General features: G+C 35.4%; 2 protein-coding genes across 3 annotated transcripts in view; one reads left to right on the top strand and one right to left on the bottom strand.

The window, feature by feature from the left end:
* LOC113508947 (leishmanolysin-like peptidase) overlaps window positions 1–17,801 on the top strand; it is a 79,869-nt gene extending 62,068 nt beyond the window's left edge. The window contains exons 5-18 of one of the 2 annotated variants that reach the window (XM_026892159.1): window positions 4,070–4,181; window positions 7,360–7,483; window positions 8,330–8,465; window positions 8,766–8,903; window positions 9,644–9,709; window positions 9,958–10,081; window positions 10,463–10,564; window positions 10,931–11,118; window positions 13,925–14,057; window positions 14,227–14,386; window positions 14,958–15,052; window positions 16,336–16,407; window positions 16,738–16,869; window positions 17,592–17,801. In XM_026892159.1, the coding sequence (XP_026747960.1) occupies window positions 4,070–4,181; window positions 7,360–7,483; window positions 8,330–8,465; window positions 8,766–8,903; window positions 9,644–9,709; window positions 9,958–10,081; window positions 10,463–10,564; window positions 10,931–11,118; window positions 13,925–14,057; window positions 14,227–14,386; window positions 14,958–15,052; window positions 16,336–16,407; window positions 16,738–16,869; window positions 17,592–17,750 (1,741 nt within the window). In that variant the 3' untranslated portion in view covers window positions 17,751–17,801. The remainder of the gene's footprint in view (window positions 1–4,069; window positions 4,182–7,359; window positions 7,484–8,329; window positions 8,466–8,765; window positions 8,904–9,643; window positions 9,710–9,957; window positions 10,082–10,462; window positions 10,565–10,930; window positions 11,119–13,924; window positions 14,058–14,226; window positions 14,387–14,957; window positions 15,053–16,335; window positions 16,408–16,737; window positions 16,870–17,591) is intronic. The other variant, XM_026892160.1, reaches the window with a different exon arrangement.
* Window positions 5,222–7,349, bottom strand: LOC113508953. Its single transcript, XM_026892167.1, has 2 exons — window positions 6,784–7,349; window positions 5,222–6,281 (listed from the first exon to the last, which is right to left on the bottom strand). Exons 1-2 carry the CDS (start codon window positions 6,809–6,811, stop codon window positions 5,377–5,379), a joined length of 933 nt encoding a protein of 310 aa, XP_026747968.1. The 5' UTR covers window positions 6,812–7,349; the 3' UTR covers window positions 5,222–5,376.
* Window positions 17,802–20,939: the final 3,138 nt, after the last annotated feature.

Raw genomic sequence — 20,939 nt, 5'->3', positions numbered from 1 at the left:
AAGGTATGTTTATAACGACATTTGGCGGCTTCTTATCGTATGGTTGATGTACAACCTGGTGTCAGAGTTTAAACCGCCCGTAGAACTCTGACGTGAAGCAACACACCCTTGAACAATTCTCAGGGAAGCCTTTTTTTTCACGCTTGCCATGTTTCAGCGAAGTGTTATCAACGGGGTTTGATCAAATGGAATAGGATAAAATCCCAATAATACCTGGAGTATTTTACATCAAATTACAATCAATACTTCTATACATACAAATATATAAAATTTGGAGTTTGTAATATTGAAATAACCATTTTTATTCAAATTATATAATATGTATAAATTAGGTACATTCACCAAAATCTTTATTTTTAATTTTTGCCTGTCTATTTGTTGTTTGTTCCGGCCAATCTGAATGGACCAAATTTGACGGGACTTTTGTTGGCCAAACATTCCGTTTCGTGACGTGACTTTGACTTGTCAGTTCAATACATTTGAGTGATTCGTCAGCGTTAGCGCGAGGAGTAATGTAACTGTGACTCTCAATTACGTCAAATTATAAAACCTGGTTCTTAACCTGTGATCGAAACCTTAGCCACAAGCCCCTTTTCGTATCTTTACTTCTTTTGTCGGTCATATCGAAGTAAATACATTTTCCAACTGCTTTGTTTAATGATAGCACTATCGGGCGATAAAAATGACGTCAGAAGTATTTCTAGTCATCTGGGCGATTGATAAACATTATTTACAAATTATACTTTCAACCAGAGACGCGAAAACGAAGGGTTCATACGGGTAGTTCATCACCGACCTAGCCTTTTCCCAACTATGTTGGGGTCGGCTACCAGTCTAATCGGTTTCAGCTAAGTACCAGTGTTTTACAAGGAGCGACTGCCTATCTGACCTCCTCAACCCAGTTACAGACAATACGATACCCCTTGGTTAGACCGGTTGTCAGACTTTCAAGCTTCTGACTGCCTTTAATGACTGTCAAAGATGTAGGAATAACAGCCGGGACCCACAATTTAACGTGCCTTCCGAAACACGGAGGAACTTGTTATGACAAAGATGGTCACCCATCTACGGACCAACCGCGTCAAGCATAGCTTAACCTTTGATCGATTCTCTTATGCGGTTAAATCTTTGTGTCGAATCTTGAATGGTGGTGTATCAGATCGCCTAGCACTATAGTCGAGCGATCCCGATTAATACCCGTAAGGAAAACGACTGTTTATCACAAACATTCAAGTCACATGCACAATTACACCCAGACTCAGAACAAGTATTCGTCGATCACAAATGCTTGTCCTGCGGGGATCGAGCCAACACGTCGCGCGCAGTGGGTTTGGCGTGGTGACCTCAACTACTCGGCTATACGTGCAGTCTAATAGTTATGGAACCGCGTTACAGATTTACCGGCGTATTACCGAACCCCATGGTAGTTTTACGTTTTTCTCATAAAAAAACGGGGAAAAGGACAATAAAGACTTATTTTAATTATATTCAAAAGTATGACAGCATCAAAATATGTAAAAAATTTGACAGGAAACTAGGAAGAGTAGTTTATATGGGAAATTAGGTAAATTTGTTATAATTGTTACTTTCCCATACCGATTACGGTTTCCCTGGACTGCTACGAATATTTCAAGACTAAAATTACCCAAATCGGTTCAGCCGTTCTTGAGTTTTAGCGAGATTAACGAACAACCATTAATTTATATAATGTCATAATCATGTATATGCACAGATTACAAAATTAAAAGGACTGTCAAGTATTGTTTTCCATATAAATAATACCGGATGTGTAATCTATAATAATAATCTCAAAGCTTCAAGATAACGAATTTATAACAACACTAAATACTAATGTACTACCAACTGTTTCCCGCGACTTCGTTTGCATAATTATGAAGGTTTGACAGCGTATAGAAACTTCTAACACTACACCACTACTGACATTTTATAGAATAACTTCGTAAATCAAAACATGATGAAGTAAAGTGAAGAATATAATACTGAATTACATTTGAAAAACTTCAAAACTGTTAATGTTTTGTATGATCACTGCATCATGAAACGGAAGATTGGATTTACAAATAATAATATAATGGAGTTGAAAAACCTAAAAACTCACTTTTGTTCATGTTTTTTTTTAATTTTATCAAAATCGGTCCATCCGTTTTTATATTTTTAAATTGCATTGTCATCGGGTTCGAAGCTACCCGGAAAATTTCAGCCTGCTAGCTTATCGGGAAGTGCCTCAAAATTGAGTTGCAAAAATCCCACCGGAACGACAAACAAATAAGAAAGTGAGTGTATGAAAACGAGGGAAAATAAGATTTTAAAGGATCTGATGAGTGGCTGTGCGGAGTTAGGTCATCTGGATTTTACCTTTAGGTAATGATAACTCGAATTATTAACACAGTTTATTATTTTTAACGACTGCCAAACTAAGGTATTTAGTCCTTGTGTCGCGGGGGTTTCACAAATATTCAAGTCAAAGGCACAAGTGTCATTGTTTAAAAAAAACTAATCTTTTTGCTGATCGTGCATTGTTTTATGAAAAAAGCTGCAACGTTCTTGTAGACAAGTTACATGACTCCTCGCTCTAACGCTGACGAATCACTCAAATGTATTGAACTGACAAGTCAAAGTCACGTCACTTGTCGAAACGGAATGTCATTCCTGTACATTTTTCTTATTCATTTTCTAATACGATATTACATTGTCTGCTGCGCATTAGACTTCAATTTTTAAACCGATTCTACTGGTTTATAAAAAGTATCCGATATATTTATGCATCCCTTGTAAATATAATGCTATATTTAAAAGAAATAATCATTGATCACAACTATTAATTAGAATTTTCCATTTTCGTAAAAAAATTCAACACGCTTTTTCCTTCACGGTTATTTTAAATTTTACAACAATTAATACAAAAAAACTATAAATTTAAACCTAAAACCAAAAAACTATTCTAAAAATGGAAAAAAAAAACAAAAAAATATACGTCACAACTTTGTCGTCATTTTCAACTATGTAAATTGCAAAAACATTTAAATACCTACTATAATTTACGTCTATCAAGCTCTTATAACAACTCTTTGTGATTTTATAATAAATAAACTATCAAAAACATAATTAAAACTTACCAAATCCAAAAGAAATCACTTTCACACAGTTTTTTGAAGTATATTTTCATTTTTTAACGCGACCATGTTTTTTAGTTGTCAGCGGCCATGTTGCTTTTTCACAATGAGTATCAAATTGTATTTTATCTTGTGCTTGATAAGATATAACGGAATGCCATACTACAGGTTTATACATACGAAAAAACAAATGATTTTGATTATTATCTACTATTTGTTCACTAAATTTTTTGACGTAAGCATATTTTTTGACAATTGTATATTGAAAATCTGTCTTATTGATAATAATTGATTAACAGATCATTATTTTTTCTTGTTTTTCGCGCAGTTTTGTTAAATGATGTTTAATTTAATAATATTCCACAACTTTCACATAACGCCATCTAGTTTCAAACTAAGCAAAACTTGTGTTGTAAGTACTAGACGACTGATAGGTAAACATACTTATCATCATCGGCTTAGCCTTTTCCCAACTATGTTGGGGTCGGCTTCCAGGGCAACACGATACCCCTTAGTTGGACTGGTTGTCAGACTTTCAAGCTTCTGACTACCTGTAACGACTGTCAAAGATGTAGGAATAACAGCCGGGACCCACAATTTAACGTGCCTTCCGAAACACGAAGGAACTCGTTATAACAAAGATGGTCACCCATCTAGGGACCAACCGCGTCCAGCGTAGCTTAACCTGTGATCTATTCACTTATACGGTTATAGCTTAGCCACGAGCTCTTCTTATATATTTCTAAATACATACATAATATAAAGGAAGATAATTAACACCCTGATAAAGAACAAACAATTGTGCTCATCACAGAAATAAAAAATCCTGAATGGGAATCGAACCCATAACCTTCGGTATAGCAGTTAGGGTTACTAACCAGTTCTGTACCACAATTGTACATTAAATTATAAATTAATAATTATATTTGTTTCAGAAAATGCCCTACACGGCAGGTTTTCGTCCGAGGCGGCAGATCACATTGCATCGACGCCTGCAATGCTGAAACGATGTGCGGGGAAGTTAGAGTCCCTGAGGAACATTTAAATGTATGTGTTTAATACTTTATTAAAGCTGTGTTTCTACCAGGGCCTCAATTCTGCTATTTACAATTCCCGATGAATAAATGAAAATTGCCTACGTTCAGCAGTGGACGGCAATAGGCTGAGATGATGATGAGAAAGAGATGATGTAATGAAAATTGGCTCAAAACGTCACTTTTCGTATTCTCAAATGTAATCCGATTGCCATTCATACATCGGCCATTGTAAAATAGCAGAATCGGGGCCCTGAAATGTGCGATGGCAATGTGTCGTGCGAGGATGTCCGCTGAGTTACCACCAGAGCTGTGCTGACCGAGTCGAGGTTAATGAAGCAATAGGGATGATGACAATTTTTCCCAGTGTCCGTCTTGTAGTTTTTTGTATAATAATGGATACGTATTTTTTAATTTGTCCCGCAAACATAAATTGACCAAATTACAGTGAATGAAACTTACGCGTGACGTCACGATTGAGTATAAATTTTACTCTATCGTTACGTCACAAGCCCCCTCTCCTAAACTTTACAGCAGTTAATCTTTGTCAATTCTAGTTTATTTGAAAAAGGAAAAAGTACGTGTCTCATACTTTTCAATTATCAAACTGAAGGACTAATGAGATTTTTTCTTTTTATACCTAGTCATCATCCCTATTCTATTGCCTCTATTGGATCTTTACAAACACATCTCTCGCTACGCATCCTCGTACATCTGTCGTGGAAACGCAGCCTTATAATTCTGTTGTATGTTTTTTTTTCAAGTGGGTGGGGGCGAAAATTGAAAGTTTTGTTTGACGTTAAAAGGTATAGGAAACTGTCTGGAGACAAGTTACTTTTATAAGAGTGCTATAAATCGCTTTTTATCTAAAGACCTATATTTATATTACATCATAGCTTAATAGAAAACTTAAAATGTATAAAAATTACATTCCGTTTCGACAAGTGACGTGACTTTGCCTTGTCTTCAAGTAATGTAACTTGTCTTCTTGAAAACAAAAGAAAACAAACGACTTCAAATAAAAGCTATTGAGGTCGATGAAAACTAAAAGACAAAATAACATTTCACTTCAAATGAATCACGAAAATTGGTACACACAGCCAAGTCCTGAGAAAACAAAAAATGAAAAAAATACATAAGAATTAAGAACTTGACAAAGTCATAAACTCTAAAAAACGAAACACAAATAATAAAAAAAACATATTTATTCAATGCCAAGCCCTCCTCTTACTTAAATCTGGCATCTCTTTCTCCCACCATTTGTCAGTCGTCGTCTTAGTAACGGGAGGCAACGCCACGTTACCACTTGTAGCCACAAATTGCGATTTTGGATAATTCTTATTTTCATACTGGTCAAATTCAAAAACTGCCCGTCTAGTAGTCAGATCAACTGCTCGATTTTGAAAAAGGTTACTCCCAAAAATATTATCAATAGTATCATTTGGATGCGGGGGTTCCGATACCTCATTTTCCTCCATCGAATTGACATGCGAAAGTAGTCTATAAGGTCTTCCTTTCGTTTTAGATTTTCGTGGTTTTATCGGCGATACATACGAATCCGCTTCGGTAGTGACAACGGATACGAAATTATCTTCTATAAACTTATTAGCCTTATTTTCTTTTTCGTATTTCTCGTCTTCTTCGCTTATTTTAGAGATCTGTTTCTTCTCTTGGAGTGGGTAAGCGTATTGCTTAGCTGCAGGGTTTGGTTCAACAGGGGCGTATCTGCTTAAGCCTTCCAGTTTTGGGAAGCCGCGTTTTTTCTCGCCATCATCGAAATCAGCTCCTGTGGTCGTCTCGTAACTATCTGAACGAACGTCGTCCTGTTTTTCTTGTGGATCTTCTCTTGACTTGACAATATCCTGAGCACTATCCCCTTGCCTCCCTATATTATACATATTATTTTCTTCAGACACTTGATGTGAAACTTCTCCATCATCATTCTCTTCTGATCCATTAGCTATTTGCTGCGTAGCTTTCGATATGAAGTCGGCGATTTTTTCCGCTAGAGATTCCGAGACGAATTTTCTGGCTAGCTTTTTGACGTCCTCTACGTTTGCTGTTAGGAGGACGAAAGCGTTTGCGATGTTTATTATTAGGAGGAGATGCAGGCCTGTGAATTAGAATAGAGTACTTAGATTATAACCTATTTTGAAGCTGATAGTCAATTGGTAAAACTGCAGGACTGACAACTTCCAGCCAGAAACGCACATAGCATACGTGAGTGATCACGTGACTCACGTGGCTTAAGCAGTATAAGGGATCCAGGCTGTTTGTAGTCAGGAAAAGACCAAAATATTCCCACTTCGTGGTCTTTTTGTGGGTTAAAGTTAAAGGCTTTTCACCTCGGAAAAAAGGACAGCCAAGTCAGAGATTTGAATGCACGGATAGAAGAGTGGTTGAGGTCACTACGCCAAACCCACTGAGCGCGACGTGTTAGTTCGAGCCCCGCGTCGGACAAGCATTTGTGTGATCCACGAATGCTTCACTGTGTATGTGAGTCGAGGTGTCTTTGTGCATGTGACTTGAATGTTTGTAAAATCCCCCGCGATACAAGGAACAAAATTCTTAGTGCGGGAGTCGTTTTAAACATTTTTTTCACATTTTTTACTTACCAATCAAAGAATATTTACAAGATCTCATTTTAAACTTTTCCAAAATGATAAATAAATCGAATTCGGTTTGTTTTGTATTTTATTATTTATTGCTTTAAATCATTTTTATTTTATCGATGTCGTTAAACTTGATTCGCTTTTTAAACCAGTCTTGTGGAAAAACTTGTGTGGCAATGTAAGAATTCCTATTTTGTTCTTTTTTCTTTTAAAATCTCGTAGCAACAATTGGTTTTCAAAAAATAAAATATAATAACAAAAAATATGGTTCGTACTGTCTCGATGTCTGTGCCCAGTTATGGTTCAATAATTAAGCGTATTTGTGTTTCAATAATTAATTTGGTGAGTTTATGTTGTTGGGGAAATCTCGAGAACTGCTCAATCAATTTTGATGGTTCTTTCACAAATGAAAAGCTGTGTTATTTTTAAGTATTTTAGCCTATTTAATACCATGTCTGGGTGTATTTCATAAATAATATCGATGTATTTAAACTACTCATAATACAAGCTATGCTAACTTTGACACTAGATCTCGTTATTTCTAAGTTGACTGCTATAATTATTAATAATTCATTACAGCCATGCTATGTGTGCAACAGCACCGGTCATAACTGCAGAGCGTTGCCACGCCAGACGCGGCTGGATGATGAGGTGCCTACGGAATTAGCTGGAAACCTGATCAACGATGGAACAGAACCGACAGGTAAAACTATAACTTTACTTTTCTATATTTCGGTCTTTCCTATCCATCCAAAGGTTGTCTGGAAGATATCGCTATTAGCGATAAGACCGCCATTGTAAAATTACACTGTATGCTATTAATTTCACTTATTATATTCGGTGGTATACAATAAAGAATATTCATTCATTCATTCATTCATTCATTTATTGGCTGTGAGAGCAAAGACAGTGCCTCTGTTCGATAAAAATAACTAGTTTTTGCCCGCAGTATCAGTACAAAGCGACAATGATACCACGGAAATATGAAATCGGGATTAAAATCTATCCAGTTTTAATTCTGGTTTTAAACTATCTGTGTGCCAAGTTTTGCCAATTTTTTTCTTTTAAAAAATCGACTCTCGCAGTGAGTAAATTACCACGCCCAAACGCGCGTATTACAAGCATTTGTGTGATCCACGAATGCTTGTCCTGAGTCTGAGTGTCTTTGTGAAACCCCCGCGACAAAAGGATTAAATTCCTCACTGCGGGAGAAGAGATTTAAAACATCCAAATACCCACGTTTTTAAATGATACTCAATTCAAATTTTATCAAAATCTTTCCAGCCATTTTTGTAGTAAATTGAGTTGTCATCTCGTTTAAGCCTCAAAAATCTCAGCCTGCTAGCTTTTCGGAAAATACCTCCAAATTGTGTTACAAAAACCCAACCGGAACGACAAACAAACAAGAAAGTGAGTGTATAAAAACGTACGAAAAATCATTGAAACTGCGTTAGGATCGAACCAACATCTCCTACATACAACTCCATACATAGTACCTTTACTCAACAACAATATTCTTCTTCTCATGATTCTTCTTCTATCATTTCAGCGACGGAAGAAGACTACCAGGGCGTAGAGAACACAGATTTCGTTTTATACGTCAGCGCGGTTGAGACGGAGCGATGTCGACGAGGACTGACGGTCGCGTACGCTTCGCATTGCCAGCAGGAGTCTGCGTTAGACAGGTCACCCATCCTTTTCTATACCTTGGCTTGTGACGCTTAACTTTTTAAGGTCCTACTTAAAGGGCAAACTTAGAGACATTATAACGTTTTTTGAGAGCTTATTTTAGACCTTTAAGAAATATAAATATTTTGATTTTTATATTGTTAAAATGTATTATGAATATTGTTTATTTTGTATTCATATTAAGTTAAACAGTTTTAAAAGTCTAAATATTCGATATTGTATGGTTCCATTATTACTTAGATTATTAATTTATTTTGATTTCATACTTCTGATTTTTATTTTGATTTTGTTTTCAGGCCAGTGGCTGGTCATGCAAACTTCTGCCCTGGGGAGCTGTCAACGAAATACCGGGACCTACCATCAGTCCTGTCAACTGTCAAACACGAAATGTTGCACGCATTAGGGTTCAGTGTTTCACTTTTCGCTTTTTACAGGTAACTATTATTGAATACTAGTTTTCCCGCGGTTTCACCCGCGTACTATCCGATCTAGTGGTATTTTTGCGGTTTTCTCTGTAAGAAACATTCTTCAGACTTCTTCGAATTTATATTCAAAACTAACAATCGATGATAACAATGCAGTCAAAATACTTCTTTTTTTGCAACTGTCCATATTTTATCACAGATTACTAGACTGCTACAAATATTTCAAAACTAAAATTAGCCAAATAGGTTCAGCCATTTTCGAATTTTAGCGAGACTAACAAACAGCGATTCATTTTGACATATAAAATAGCGTTTGCTGCCATACTCCTCGAAACGATTTCAATAGGGATGATAACTTTTTTTTTGCAGTGTACGTCTTGTAGTTTTTTGTATAATAATGGATACGTATTTTTTAATTTGTCCCGCAAACATAAATTGACCAAATTACAGTGAATGAAACTTACGCGTGACATCACGATTGAGTATAAATTTTACTCTATCGTTACGTCACAAGCCCCCTCTCCTAAACTTTAAAGCAGTTAATCTTTGTAAAAATTCTAGTTTTTCTAAAAAAGGAAAAAATACGTGTCTCATACTTTTCAATTATCTAACTGAGGGACTAATGAGATTTTTTTCTTTTTACACCCAGTCATCATCCCTATTGGACTGAATTTTTTTAAAGGAAAATATGATGATAATATTATTAAACTTTCTCCAAACAGAATTTATATTTATGATATCGATTTCAGAGATGAAAATGGCGAGCCCTTGACTGAAAGAAGACCAGATACAGGGAACCCACCTCTAGACGAAGAGTAAGTATAATTTAATACCACTTATATTAGTATAAACGCCAAAGTGAAGACGTTTGGATGTTTGTTACTCTGTAACGCAAAAACTACTGAACGAATTTTGATGGAACTTGTCACAGAAAAGACATTTAAAGTGATGATACATCCTATTTGCAGAATAAATGATTTCATTTCATTTTATAACAGAGTTCACTTATAGTTTGGTATAATGATTGTACCTATGGTATATTATACTGTCATTTATCTTCCAGATTACAAATTCACAAATGGTCTGATCGTGTAGTCAAAAATATAACGAGGAAAAATTGGATGATCCGAGGCGGCTACATGGACAGGACTTTTCATATGATTGTCACACCAAGGGTTGTCAAGGAGGTATGTCAAAATGATATTTGACAGTAGTCTGTTGACAAGTTACATTACTCCTCGCGCTAACGCTGACGAATCACTCAAATGTATTGAACTGACACGTCAAAGTCACGTCACTTGTCGAAACGGATGGCGGAGTGGTTGAGATCACCAAGCCTAAACCCACTGAGAGCAACGAGTCGCGGTTTCGATCCCCGCGTAGGACAAACATTTGTGTGATCCACGAATGCTTGTCCTGAGTCTGGGTGTCTTTGTACATGAGACGCAAAGACTAAATGCCTTAATGCGGGAGTCGTTTTTTTTTATACACATAGAAAACAGTCATCGTCCCACTTATACAAATCTATACAAATTGAATTGAGATCTTTTTCCATCCCATATGTTTAGGTTCGAGAGCATTTCAACTGCTCCAAGTTGGAGGGTGCTGAGTTAGAAGACCAGGGAGGTGACGGGACTGCCCTCACTCACTGGGAGAAACGCGTTTTTGAAGTAAGTACTTTTACGGCCGCTTTCTATATTCCTTCCTTCCTTTCATCCTTTTTACAAGGAGCGACTGCCTATCAGACCTCCACAACCCAGTTACCTGGTAAAGTTTATTATATTTTCAATAATATACCCTTTTTTTCCACGTTTTTATACACTCACATTTCTTGTTTGTTTGTCGTACCATTCGGATTTTTGCAACTCAATTTTGAAGCACTTCCTGATAAGCTAGCAGGCTGGAATTTTCAGGGTAGGTTCAAACCCGATGACAATGCAATTTACAACTATAAAAACGTCTATTTTGGTACAATTTGAATGGTGTGACATTTAAAAACGCGGGTATTTTAATTTTTTTATACTATTTTTTTTCAGAATGAAGCAATGACCGGCACCCATACTCAGAACTCAGTCTTCAGCCGAATCACCTTTGCTTTGATGGAGGATACGGGCTGGTATAGAGCCAACTATGAACATGCTACACCCCTCGATTGGGGCCGAGGACTTGGCTGCAAGTTCTCAATGGTCTCCTGCAAGCAATGGCTCAATACACAAAGGTTGAGGTAAACCCTGATAAGGGTTGTTTTTTTTAGGGTTTTTTTTTTGTTTTTGGCGGTTTTTTGGTGATTGTCTGTGGTGTTGTGGGTGGAATTGAATTGTGATTTGTGAGTCGTTTTAATGTTCTATTATTATACAATGTTTTTTTCTGAATGACCATCTTTGTCATAACGAGTTCCTCCGTGTTTCGGAATGCACGTTAAATTGTGGGTCCCGGCTGTTATTCCTACATCTTTGACAGTCGTTACAGGTAGTCAGAAGCTTGAAAAAGTCTGACAGCCAGTTTAACCAAGGGGTATCGTGTTGCCCAGGTAACTGGGTTAAGGAGGTCAGATAGGCAGTCGCTCCTTGTAAAACACTGGTACTTAGGTGAAACCGGTTGGACTGGTAGCCGACCCCAACATAGTTGGGAAAAGGCTAGGCCAATGAATGAATGTTTTTTTCTGATAAAAAAAAATACAAATAACTTCGAATAAAAACTTCTGAGCCAAATTTGATGAAGTTGTTAAAGGAACAAATTACGGCTATTTCACATAAATAAAAAGAACCAGATTAGCTTATGGGTCATAATTCAATTTTATCGATTTGACTTAAACAATAAGGGCAGGTATTTTTGATGTTTTTTTGAAAGACTTTAAAAGATTTTTTTATCCAAAAGATATAAAATTATTTGTGTCTTCCTAATAGCAGAATATCTTTATGGATATTTTGTTGTTCCTTGCCAATGTTGTTTATATCACATTATCATACAATGCTTGTGTATATTTGGCACATTAATTAATCCAATACAGATATTAGTAGCACTAACTTCATGTTCTTGTTTTTCGACTGTACATACCACTATATAGATACATCACTTATATTTTAAATTATGGTGCAATAACTGTTCTAATAATCTCTATGGTAGGTATGGTTTATGGTCTGTGCTTTAGTCTATGACTAACTAATTTTAAGCTATTCATTTTACACTTTATTAAGTAAATATTCTAATTTATAACTAAAACTATTTTTTTTGTGTTAGCTTTTAATTAATATTGAATTAACTTTACGTTTCAAGCAACACAATGGAACTATCAAACAATACTGCTTTGAAGTAAGTTTAAAAGAACTAATCTTAGTTAATTCTTACCATCGGTCTTCATATACTTCACTGGTGTATAGGGTATTTGACTTAATCTAATAATAAAATTCTTTTTAGTCTGTCAGACAGATGACCTAAACATATTGTAAATGTATTTTTCAATTTATCACATCATTAGAAAGTTGGGAAGTTTAGAAGCATTTAATATGATCAAATGTCTGGTAGTGGGGGCTAGTAACATCACTTGCTAGTAAAAAGCGTACTGGTAAGTGACGTCACACGAGAATTGACGACCTCCGTGGTCGAGTGGCGTACGCACCGGTTTCAAGGTGTCGCTAACTCTGAGGTCCCGGGTTCGATCCCCGGTCGAGTCAATGTAAAAATTCACATTTCTACATTGTCTCGGGTCTGGGTGTTTGTGGTACCTTCGTTGTATCTGAATTCTATAATACAAGTGCTTTAGCAACTTACTTTGGGATCGGAACAATGTATGTGATGTTGTCCGCATTTATTTAATTAATTCATTTTTTGTGTAAAAGATAAAAAGAAAATACGTGCCTATCAAGTTTTTTTTTTGGAAGTCTGTCTGAAGGACTTAACCGATTTATTTTGTCAAATAATTTATGTAAGTATCTTGCTTAAACCATAAATTATGTGATCGTTATGTAACATAATCTTCTAATATATAAAATTCCCGTGTCTCGATGTTAGTTACCGTACTCCTCCGAAACGGCTTAACCGATTTTTACCAAATTTAATATGCGTATTCATTAGGTCTGAGAATCGACTAACATCTATTTTGCATACCCCTAAGTGTTAAGGGTTGCTCACGCTAAAAAAATATATTTTATTTTTTGGACGATTTTTTGTTGTTTTTATTTTTTATAATGTGGCATTAAAATACATACAACTAGAAAAAAATATATTGAAAAGAACGTTTGCTGGGTCAGCTAGTACATGTATAATTATAATGTTAACAATACTAACTATTAATATATTTATTTTGCAAGCGATACTAACGGGACTCTGGTGGAGGAGTAAGTATTTTAATTAATTACTATAATTATAGCAAATCATTATCTTTAATATCTCATTGATAATTCTGACTACCAGTCTTGCAAATCGCTAACACAACTGTCCGCCATTTTGGTGACGTAACTTGACAGTCCATTTCTAATGCCAGTTGTTTTTTCAATGATATTTTTAACGTCATATTCGTAATTCATTTCAATTAATGCTACAAGACAATTGCTCCTTGTAAAACACTGGTACTTAGCAGTAAGCTGCATTCTGATAGACTACAAGCCGATCCCACCATAGTTCGGAAAAGGCTGAGCCGATGATGATACTGCATAAGACTCGAAAATTTTCTGACTACAACCTCCCATTGCACAACTGGGGGTACTATTAAGTTATTTCAGTTTTTTTTTGACACTGACCCCATAGTGATGGGTTTCTAATTATTTAGCAACTAATTAGCTAAGTATCAGTGTCTTTCAAGAAGTGAATATTTATCTGCTGTAAACCAGTCACCGTTGAGTCAGACTGGTTTTCAAACTCTTTCATAATATCTTCACAGTCATTTAAAATACATCGTATACAAATTTCGAAAGTAATTTTTGCAAGTTTTCAGAATCGATCTCACAGTCTCTTTAATACAAGTCCGACTATAAAACCTCAAAGCCATCATGACAGTTGAAATAAACGTCGAAAATCTCATTCTATTTCAGGAGAAAAAATCCAGCGCCATTCTGTGAGCGAATAAAAGGAAATCCATTGAGAACAGAATGCTCTCCGCGACGCACAGCCGTTGTTCTGTGCAATTTAGTTAGACATGATAATATATTGCCGAGAGCTTACCAGGTAAGTGTCAATTTAAAAACTAATAAAACACGCTTTATTGGATACCCATGATATATGGGGGTGGATATCGAACAGCCAGTCCGCCATCTTGGGGAGGCCACATCGAACTTGTAGTACTCGCGTAAACCTAAGAAACCACTATTTTCTTCTTTTATTTTTAATTTTCCAGCACTTCGACACGTTGCCTAACGTGGCTCCCGGAGAAGAGGCTCATTACGGCGGCTCCGTGTCCCTGGCAGACTACTGTCCCTACTTGCAAGAGTTCACTTGGAGACACAAGAGTGTCCTGGTGAGAGGCAGTCGGTGTTCATATGAAGAAAATACTCCTAGTAAGTGGAAACTATTCCTTTTTACTAATAATAATAATAGAATAATAGATGGAACTGCATAAGGGATTCGATCACAGGTTCAGCTACGCTTGACGCGGTTGGTCTGTAGATGGGTGACCATCTTTGTCATATCAAGTGCCTCCATTGTTTGGGAAGGCACGAAGTCTGACAACCATGTCTGATAAACTTTTATTTTACTAAGTAATTCACCCTTACTTGAGACGGTGAAGGAAAACATCGTGACTGTTTAAACTCTGACACTAGGACCGAGGCCGATGAATGAATGGCAATTGGATTAAATTTGAAATTATTCCTATTCTCTCAAGCATTTTGCCAATACAATAATTGCAAGTTAATTGTATTGACCTTGAGTGTACCGTCCCGTACTAAATTATAATTATTATGTTGAAAAAAAACTGAAGATATTAGGAAAAGTGTCATTTAAAGCTAATTTTCAATCATCTATCGGCCATTATATATATATATATATATTGTAAATAGCAGAATTGGGGCCCAGGTTGTACATCAACCATACGATAAGAAATTTGATAGTTTTCGCTTTTCTTTACAGAAACCGATGTAAACTTTGCCTTGGAGAACTACGGCGCTCATTCAAAGTGTTTTGATCACAGCGATAAAGTTTGGGAACAGAAATCATGTCGACAGGTTAGTAATATGTAAATATATAAGTAAGGCCAACGAGACGAGATAAAAAATATGTGTGGCACTCGGGGACTGCCGCGGTAAAGCTATTGCATAAATACTTAAATACCTATATACTTTCTCACAAACAGCTGATTATGTATTCGTCCGATTTCGGAGCAGCTCGTCTCGATTCGGGCGAGTTCCGTAAAGTCGTACAATACGTCTAATCGCATGACACACAGCGCCGTGTCGAAGACTGCCGAACTGACACGACGTTAGACGATGCACGGCCATCAAGCCACACTTCCGTGCCCGTCGGAGTGGGGAGCGTGAGGTTTTTTCGTTACGGAATTTCTGGGTTTAGTCCCCGCGCTCAAGGCCTGCGATAGAAGCTATGCAATAGCTTAAAAACGTAACCAACCGGACCGTTACTGAGTTACATTGCGATAGCGAGGGATTATTATCCCTCTCCTTATCACTCGGACGCGCAGTTATGTGAGTTGCGTTGCGTGAGTTGGTCGATGACAGCTGTCGTTATGTTTCGTGGTACAAGAAAGCAGTCAGTACGCCAGTTGTCAACATTTGGTCCACCATGTTGTGAAACTCGAAATCTATAATAGTTTATTTAAATAAAATTGTTATGAACCCCTGAATATTTGTTTACATTCTTTATCTCCTCTGGTTGGCCATACTAAAGTTCAATTCATCTGTGCTCGCTATGTGTGCGTGCAATTGACAGCTGTGTGATTACACAACGTCACTGTGTATTTACAAGGGATACACACAGATGATGAATGCTAAAGTTAATGTAATTGATATTAAAATAAATACTAAATCTAGATCTTAATTATGTAAGCTTCTCTAAAACCAGGTCTTAGTTTTTTTTTTGTTTAAATACTGTATAATACATTAATTAATCAATACATCTTCTTCTTCTAATATATAAACTTCCCGTGTCACGATGTTAGTTACCGTACTCCTCCGAAACGGTTCGACCGATTTTTATGTAATTTTGTATACATATTGGGTAAGTGTGAGAATAGAACAACATCTATTTTTCGTACCTCTAAGTTGCTCATACTAAAAAAAAAAATTTTTTTGGACGAAATTTTTCGTTTTTATTTTTTTATAATGTGTTGTATGTATTAAAAATACAATTAGGCAAAACAACGTTTGCTGGGTCAGCTAGATAGTATTTACAAACCATCAAAAAAAGCATCTTTAACCTCGTCTTGTAAGGAGTTTGCGAGGATTATACAAAAATATGTATTGATTATTTATTTATTTTCTTTTTTTTATTACAGATAAGAGAATGGCAACACTGGGGCTCTGGTTGCTATAAATATAAATGTGAAAGCGGTCGCCTACATATAGTGGTAATTTTCATTCTTTTGTTTAATCTAAATAGCAATGCTCCTTAAATTACTCTCCTCACGCTAACGCTGACGAATCACTCAAATGTATTGAACTTTGATTATTTCTAAATATTACCTCAAATTTTCTTCTTTACGGTAGCAATGCATTAATTCGAAATAAAAAGAATTTTTGTTTAGCTGTTGATGATTTTGTATATAATAGAATTTTTCTTTTTATTCTCGTACCGCTTTGATTCTGGGAATATTTCCGTAACTTAGTAATTTTTAATTATTAAGAGATTTAAAAACATCACTTGGTTTATTTGTAATTAACAATATAATATTTTTTAGGTTGGCAACTATTCCTATACTTGCTTCCACGCCGGCCAAGTGTTGCAAGTTAGAATAATCAAAAGAGGTTGGCTACACAAAGGAGGCGTCGTTTGCCCTCCTTGCAGAGAACTATGTGGAGAAGAATTTGCAGTAAGTATGTCTATGCATACAGAAAATAAAATAACTTAAAATATTACATAATCCCCGAAAAACACGAACATTGTGAGTACATTTATTTTGCAAGCCGTTTTTAATGGTCCTTACCTAAAGGGTGAAAATTAAACCTTATTACTGAGGTTCATCCGTCCGTCCGTCCGTTGATTTTGTTTTGATTGATTTGTTCATCATCATCATCATCATCATCATCATCATCAGCCCATATTCGTCCACTGCTGGACATAGGCCTCTCCAATTGCACGCCGTTGAGATCTATCTTCAGCTGTTCCGTTAAAAATCGCACCAAATAGTCCAAGGAAGCAATATTGTATGCTAAGCTATAACCGCATAAGTGAATCGATCACAGATTAAGCTATGCTTGACGCGGTTGGTCCCCAGATGGGTGACCATCTTTGTCATAAACGAGTTCCTCCGTGTTTCGGAAGGCATGTTAAATTGTGGGTCCCGGCTGTTATTCCTACATCTTTGACAGTCGTTACAGGTAGTCAGAAGCTTGAAAAGTCTGACAACCAGTCTAACTAAGGGGTATCGTGTTGTCCAGGTAACTGGGTTGAGGAGGTCAGATAGGCAGTTGCTCCTTGTGAAACATTGGTACTTAGCTGAATTCCGTTAGACTGGAAGCCGACCCCAACATAGTTGGGAAAAGGCTAGGCCGATGATGAAATGATTAATCGTTTTTTTTTATTATATTTCAGTCTAGAAACGAATACTGCAAAGGCGGCGAAGAACCATTACCACCGAATTTATATCCAAACGATATTCTAGTATGTAAAGCTACGAATTTGGCGCCAACAGCTGTTATAACAGCGGCCATTTTGGTTTCACTACTAAATTATTTTACGATAATTTGTTAAGTACTTAATTTGTGCGAGTTTCTTTTTTATTGCAAGTTTTTATTTAATTTCACCTGTCCCTTTGTCTGTAATCAAATCTTGCAAGTTAAAGATCGAATTCCCGGTTTCCGATTGAGATGACATTTTGCATGTGTATGTATATTGTGTGATAATGTAATATTATGATGACGTCATGTAGTTGAATAGCTTTAGCAACTCGGCAACGCTTAACCTTATCAAATTTGGGTTATTTTTATTTTTCTTGACAAGTATTTTGACCCTATATAAATATTAAACCAATTGCTTATAAAAAAAAAACTTAGTTATAAAATACTTAATTACAGGCATGTACTTAATATTGGCCAAAAATGTATTTTAAATTTAAATTTTATAAATTTTAGCTTTAATTTTTGTACTGGTAAGTAATGTATTATAATTTTAATTAGACTATGAAATAAATTAGTCTAATCATCAAAAAATCTATTAAGTCTTTATATAAATTTTATGTTTTGTAATCATTTAAAAAAAAAACTCGCACAATTCTAGCATTCATTAAAAAACTGTTCTGTGAAAAAGTTCATTATTTTTGTTGATTAATTAATTTTCAATTTGACTTATAAAAAAATACTATTACAAATATTAAAAGAAAATAAAATAGGATTAAAAAGAAAACGTTACGAACAACATTTAAGTTGATCATTATAAAATAAAACAACATTTCACAGTCAGTTTAGAAAATGTGATTTTTATATCAAAAAATTAATTTAATTATTTTATTTTAGATCTTGTATTTATGAAATACAATATACCTACTTGTTTACACTCTTAAAGTTAAACTTGCCGCTGTGCGAGCGAGACATCGATACGTACAAGCGCTATCTTGCTCGCACATCTGCAATGTTCCTGTAGACAAGTTACATTACTCCTCGCGCTAACGCTGACGAATCACTCAAATGTATTGAACTGACAAGTCAAAGTCACGTCAATAGGTCTAATGACAATTTTTTTCCAGTGTCCGTCTTGTAGTTTATTGTATAAAAATAATGGTTACGTATTTTTTAATTTGACCCGCAAATATAAATTGACCGAATTACATTGAATGAAACTTACGCGAGACGTCACGATGGTGTATAAATTTTACTAAATCGTTACGTCACAAGCCCCCTCTTTAAAACTTTAAAGCAGTTAATCTTTATCAAATTTAGTTTTTTTCTGAAAAAGTAAAAAATACGTGTCTCATACTTTTCAATTATCTAACTGAGGGACTAATGAGATTTTTTCTTTTTATACCTAGTCATTATCCCTATTTTCGAAATGGAATGTCATTCATATACATTTGAAGTTTTCTAATGCCATGTATCTTAGCCGACATAATTGCTTTAACAGCGTATTATAGTCACTGACTATAAATCCCATGTGTCAAATACTTATTTTTTTTCTACCGGGATAGTTTTATTAAAAATGTTTGTAAGTAATTAAAAATAAGCCCTGTATTATAAAATGCTTAATTTTTGTATAAGAAACAACGATTTATATAGATTTTTTACTTAGGTATAAGCTTAAAGGTGTTAGACTTAATCAATTCGTGACCTTGCCACGTCAGCTCATGATTAAGGACTCCGGTTGGGTCCGAAACTAGTCGGGAACTCCCGATAGTTAATACGCGTGAGTAAACAGTTGCATCATTTAATAATTAATCAGTCTCACGATGTGGCAATAAACCATTTGAACCCTTAATTTTTAAATTGTAGCTATACTTTAAACTTATAATTTGCTAAAAACGGTGAAGGAAAACATCATGAGTGGCAACACACCTGAGAATTGTTCAAGGGCGTGTTGCGTCACGTCAGAGGTCTACGGGCGGTTTCAACTCTGACACCAGGTTGTACATCAACCATACGATAAGATCGATCGATATAATTAAATGACGGTAAATTAAGTCTAACACCTTATGATTATATGTGTAATGTAACCAATATAAATCATTGAAACTGTGTTGTGTGTAAGCTTATGTATGTGTGAAATGTGAATGTGATTTTTTTTTGTATTGATACAATGTTTGTATAACGTTTATTTGGCGCTTTTTATCGGGATCGCTGGACTACTTTTGGACAAAACCAGAATCTTTCAAAGTAAGCTGACACTGCAGCGGGCATCTGAGTCGACTTCTCACGCTAAGGAACTTAATTCTCGTGTCTCGAGGGTTTACACAAACATTCAAGTCACATGCACAAAGACACTCAGACTCAGGACAAGCATTCGTGGATCACACAAATGCTTGTCCTGCGGGGATCGAACGAAAACGTGGTCCATAATGGGTTTAGTGCAGTTTGCGAAGTGATTTTGAAAATATGTTTTCAGTTTTGTAAGGTAAAATCGAAATCATGAAAACTTTAAATTAGATAACTGATTATACAAATATGTATCAATACAAATGCGTGTGTTTCAGAAAATGATTCACAACCTTTTTTCTTTAAAGTTGATCAATATAACCTCTTGTCTAATCAAATGATCTTAAAACTCAGTTTAAAAATAAAACGCGACTTTACAAAATAAAGTCGTATTGATCAGATTTCGAGAGAACGGTTGTTAATTACTTAATAATCCACGCAAATTGCTAATAGATAGGACTTTATTGTATTGAACCAAAAACATCTAAAAATAAAAAATTACCTGCGATCGAAATTTATTTTCAATATAACTCATCAAAATGTTAGCAATTTGGGGGATTATGATACTTTTTTTTAATCGTGTCTACTGGACCAAGGAATGTAAATAGTCATTTAAGTATACTTAATTAAGCTATTAATACTTATTCTTATATGCCATACTTTAAATTATTTCTTAACCTTTAAAAATCATGTTAAATTCTTTTTTGTAAAGAACGAAATTAATTAACAACACAGTACCTACTTACTGCGTGTAAGAGCATACGATATTGATAGAGTGAGATGCAAGTATAAGTTCACGATAAGTGTGAAAGTGACGACGATATGTCGCGGTCCACTTTCTATGTGCATATTACAAAATGAAATTTATTGTAATCATTTTGCTGTTTTAATTTATCAAGATAATTAAAAAAACAAAAGAATTATTTGACAGATTTGAAACTTTTTTTCTTAATTTCACATCATAGCCAGTGCCGTATTATCCATAAGGCACTTTAGGCCAGTGCCGTATTATCCATAAGGCACTTTAGGCCAGTGCCTA

The sequence above is a fragment of the Trichoplusia ni genome, chromosome 3 (assembly GCF_003590095.1).
Source record: "Trichoplusia ni isolate ovarian cell line Hi5 chromosome 3, tn1, whole genome shotgun sequence".
NCBI lineage: Eukaryota > Metazoa > Arthropoda > Insecta > Lepidoptera > Noctuidae > Trichoplusia > Trichoplusia ni.
This window is presented reverse-complemented; position numbering and strand designations above follow the sequence as displayed.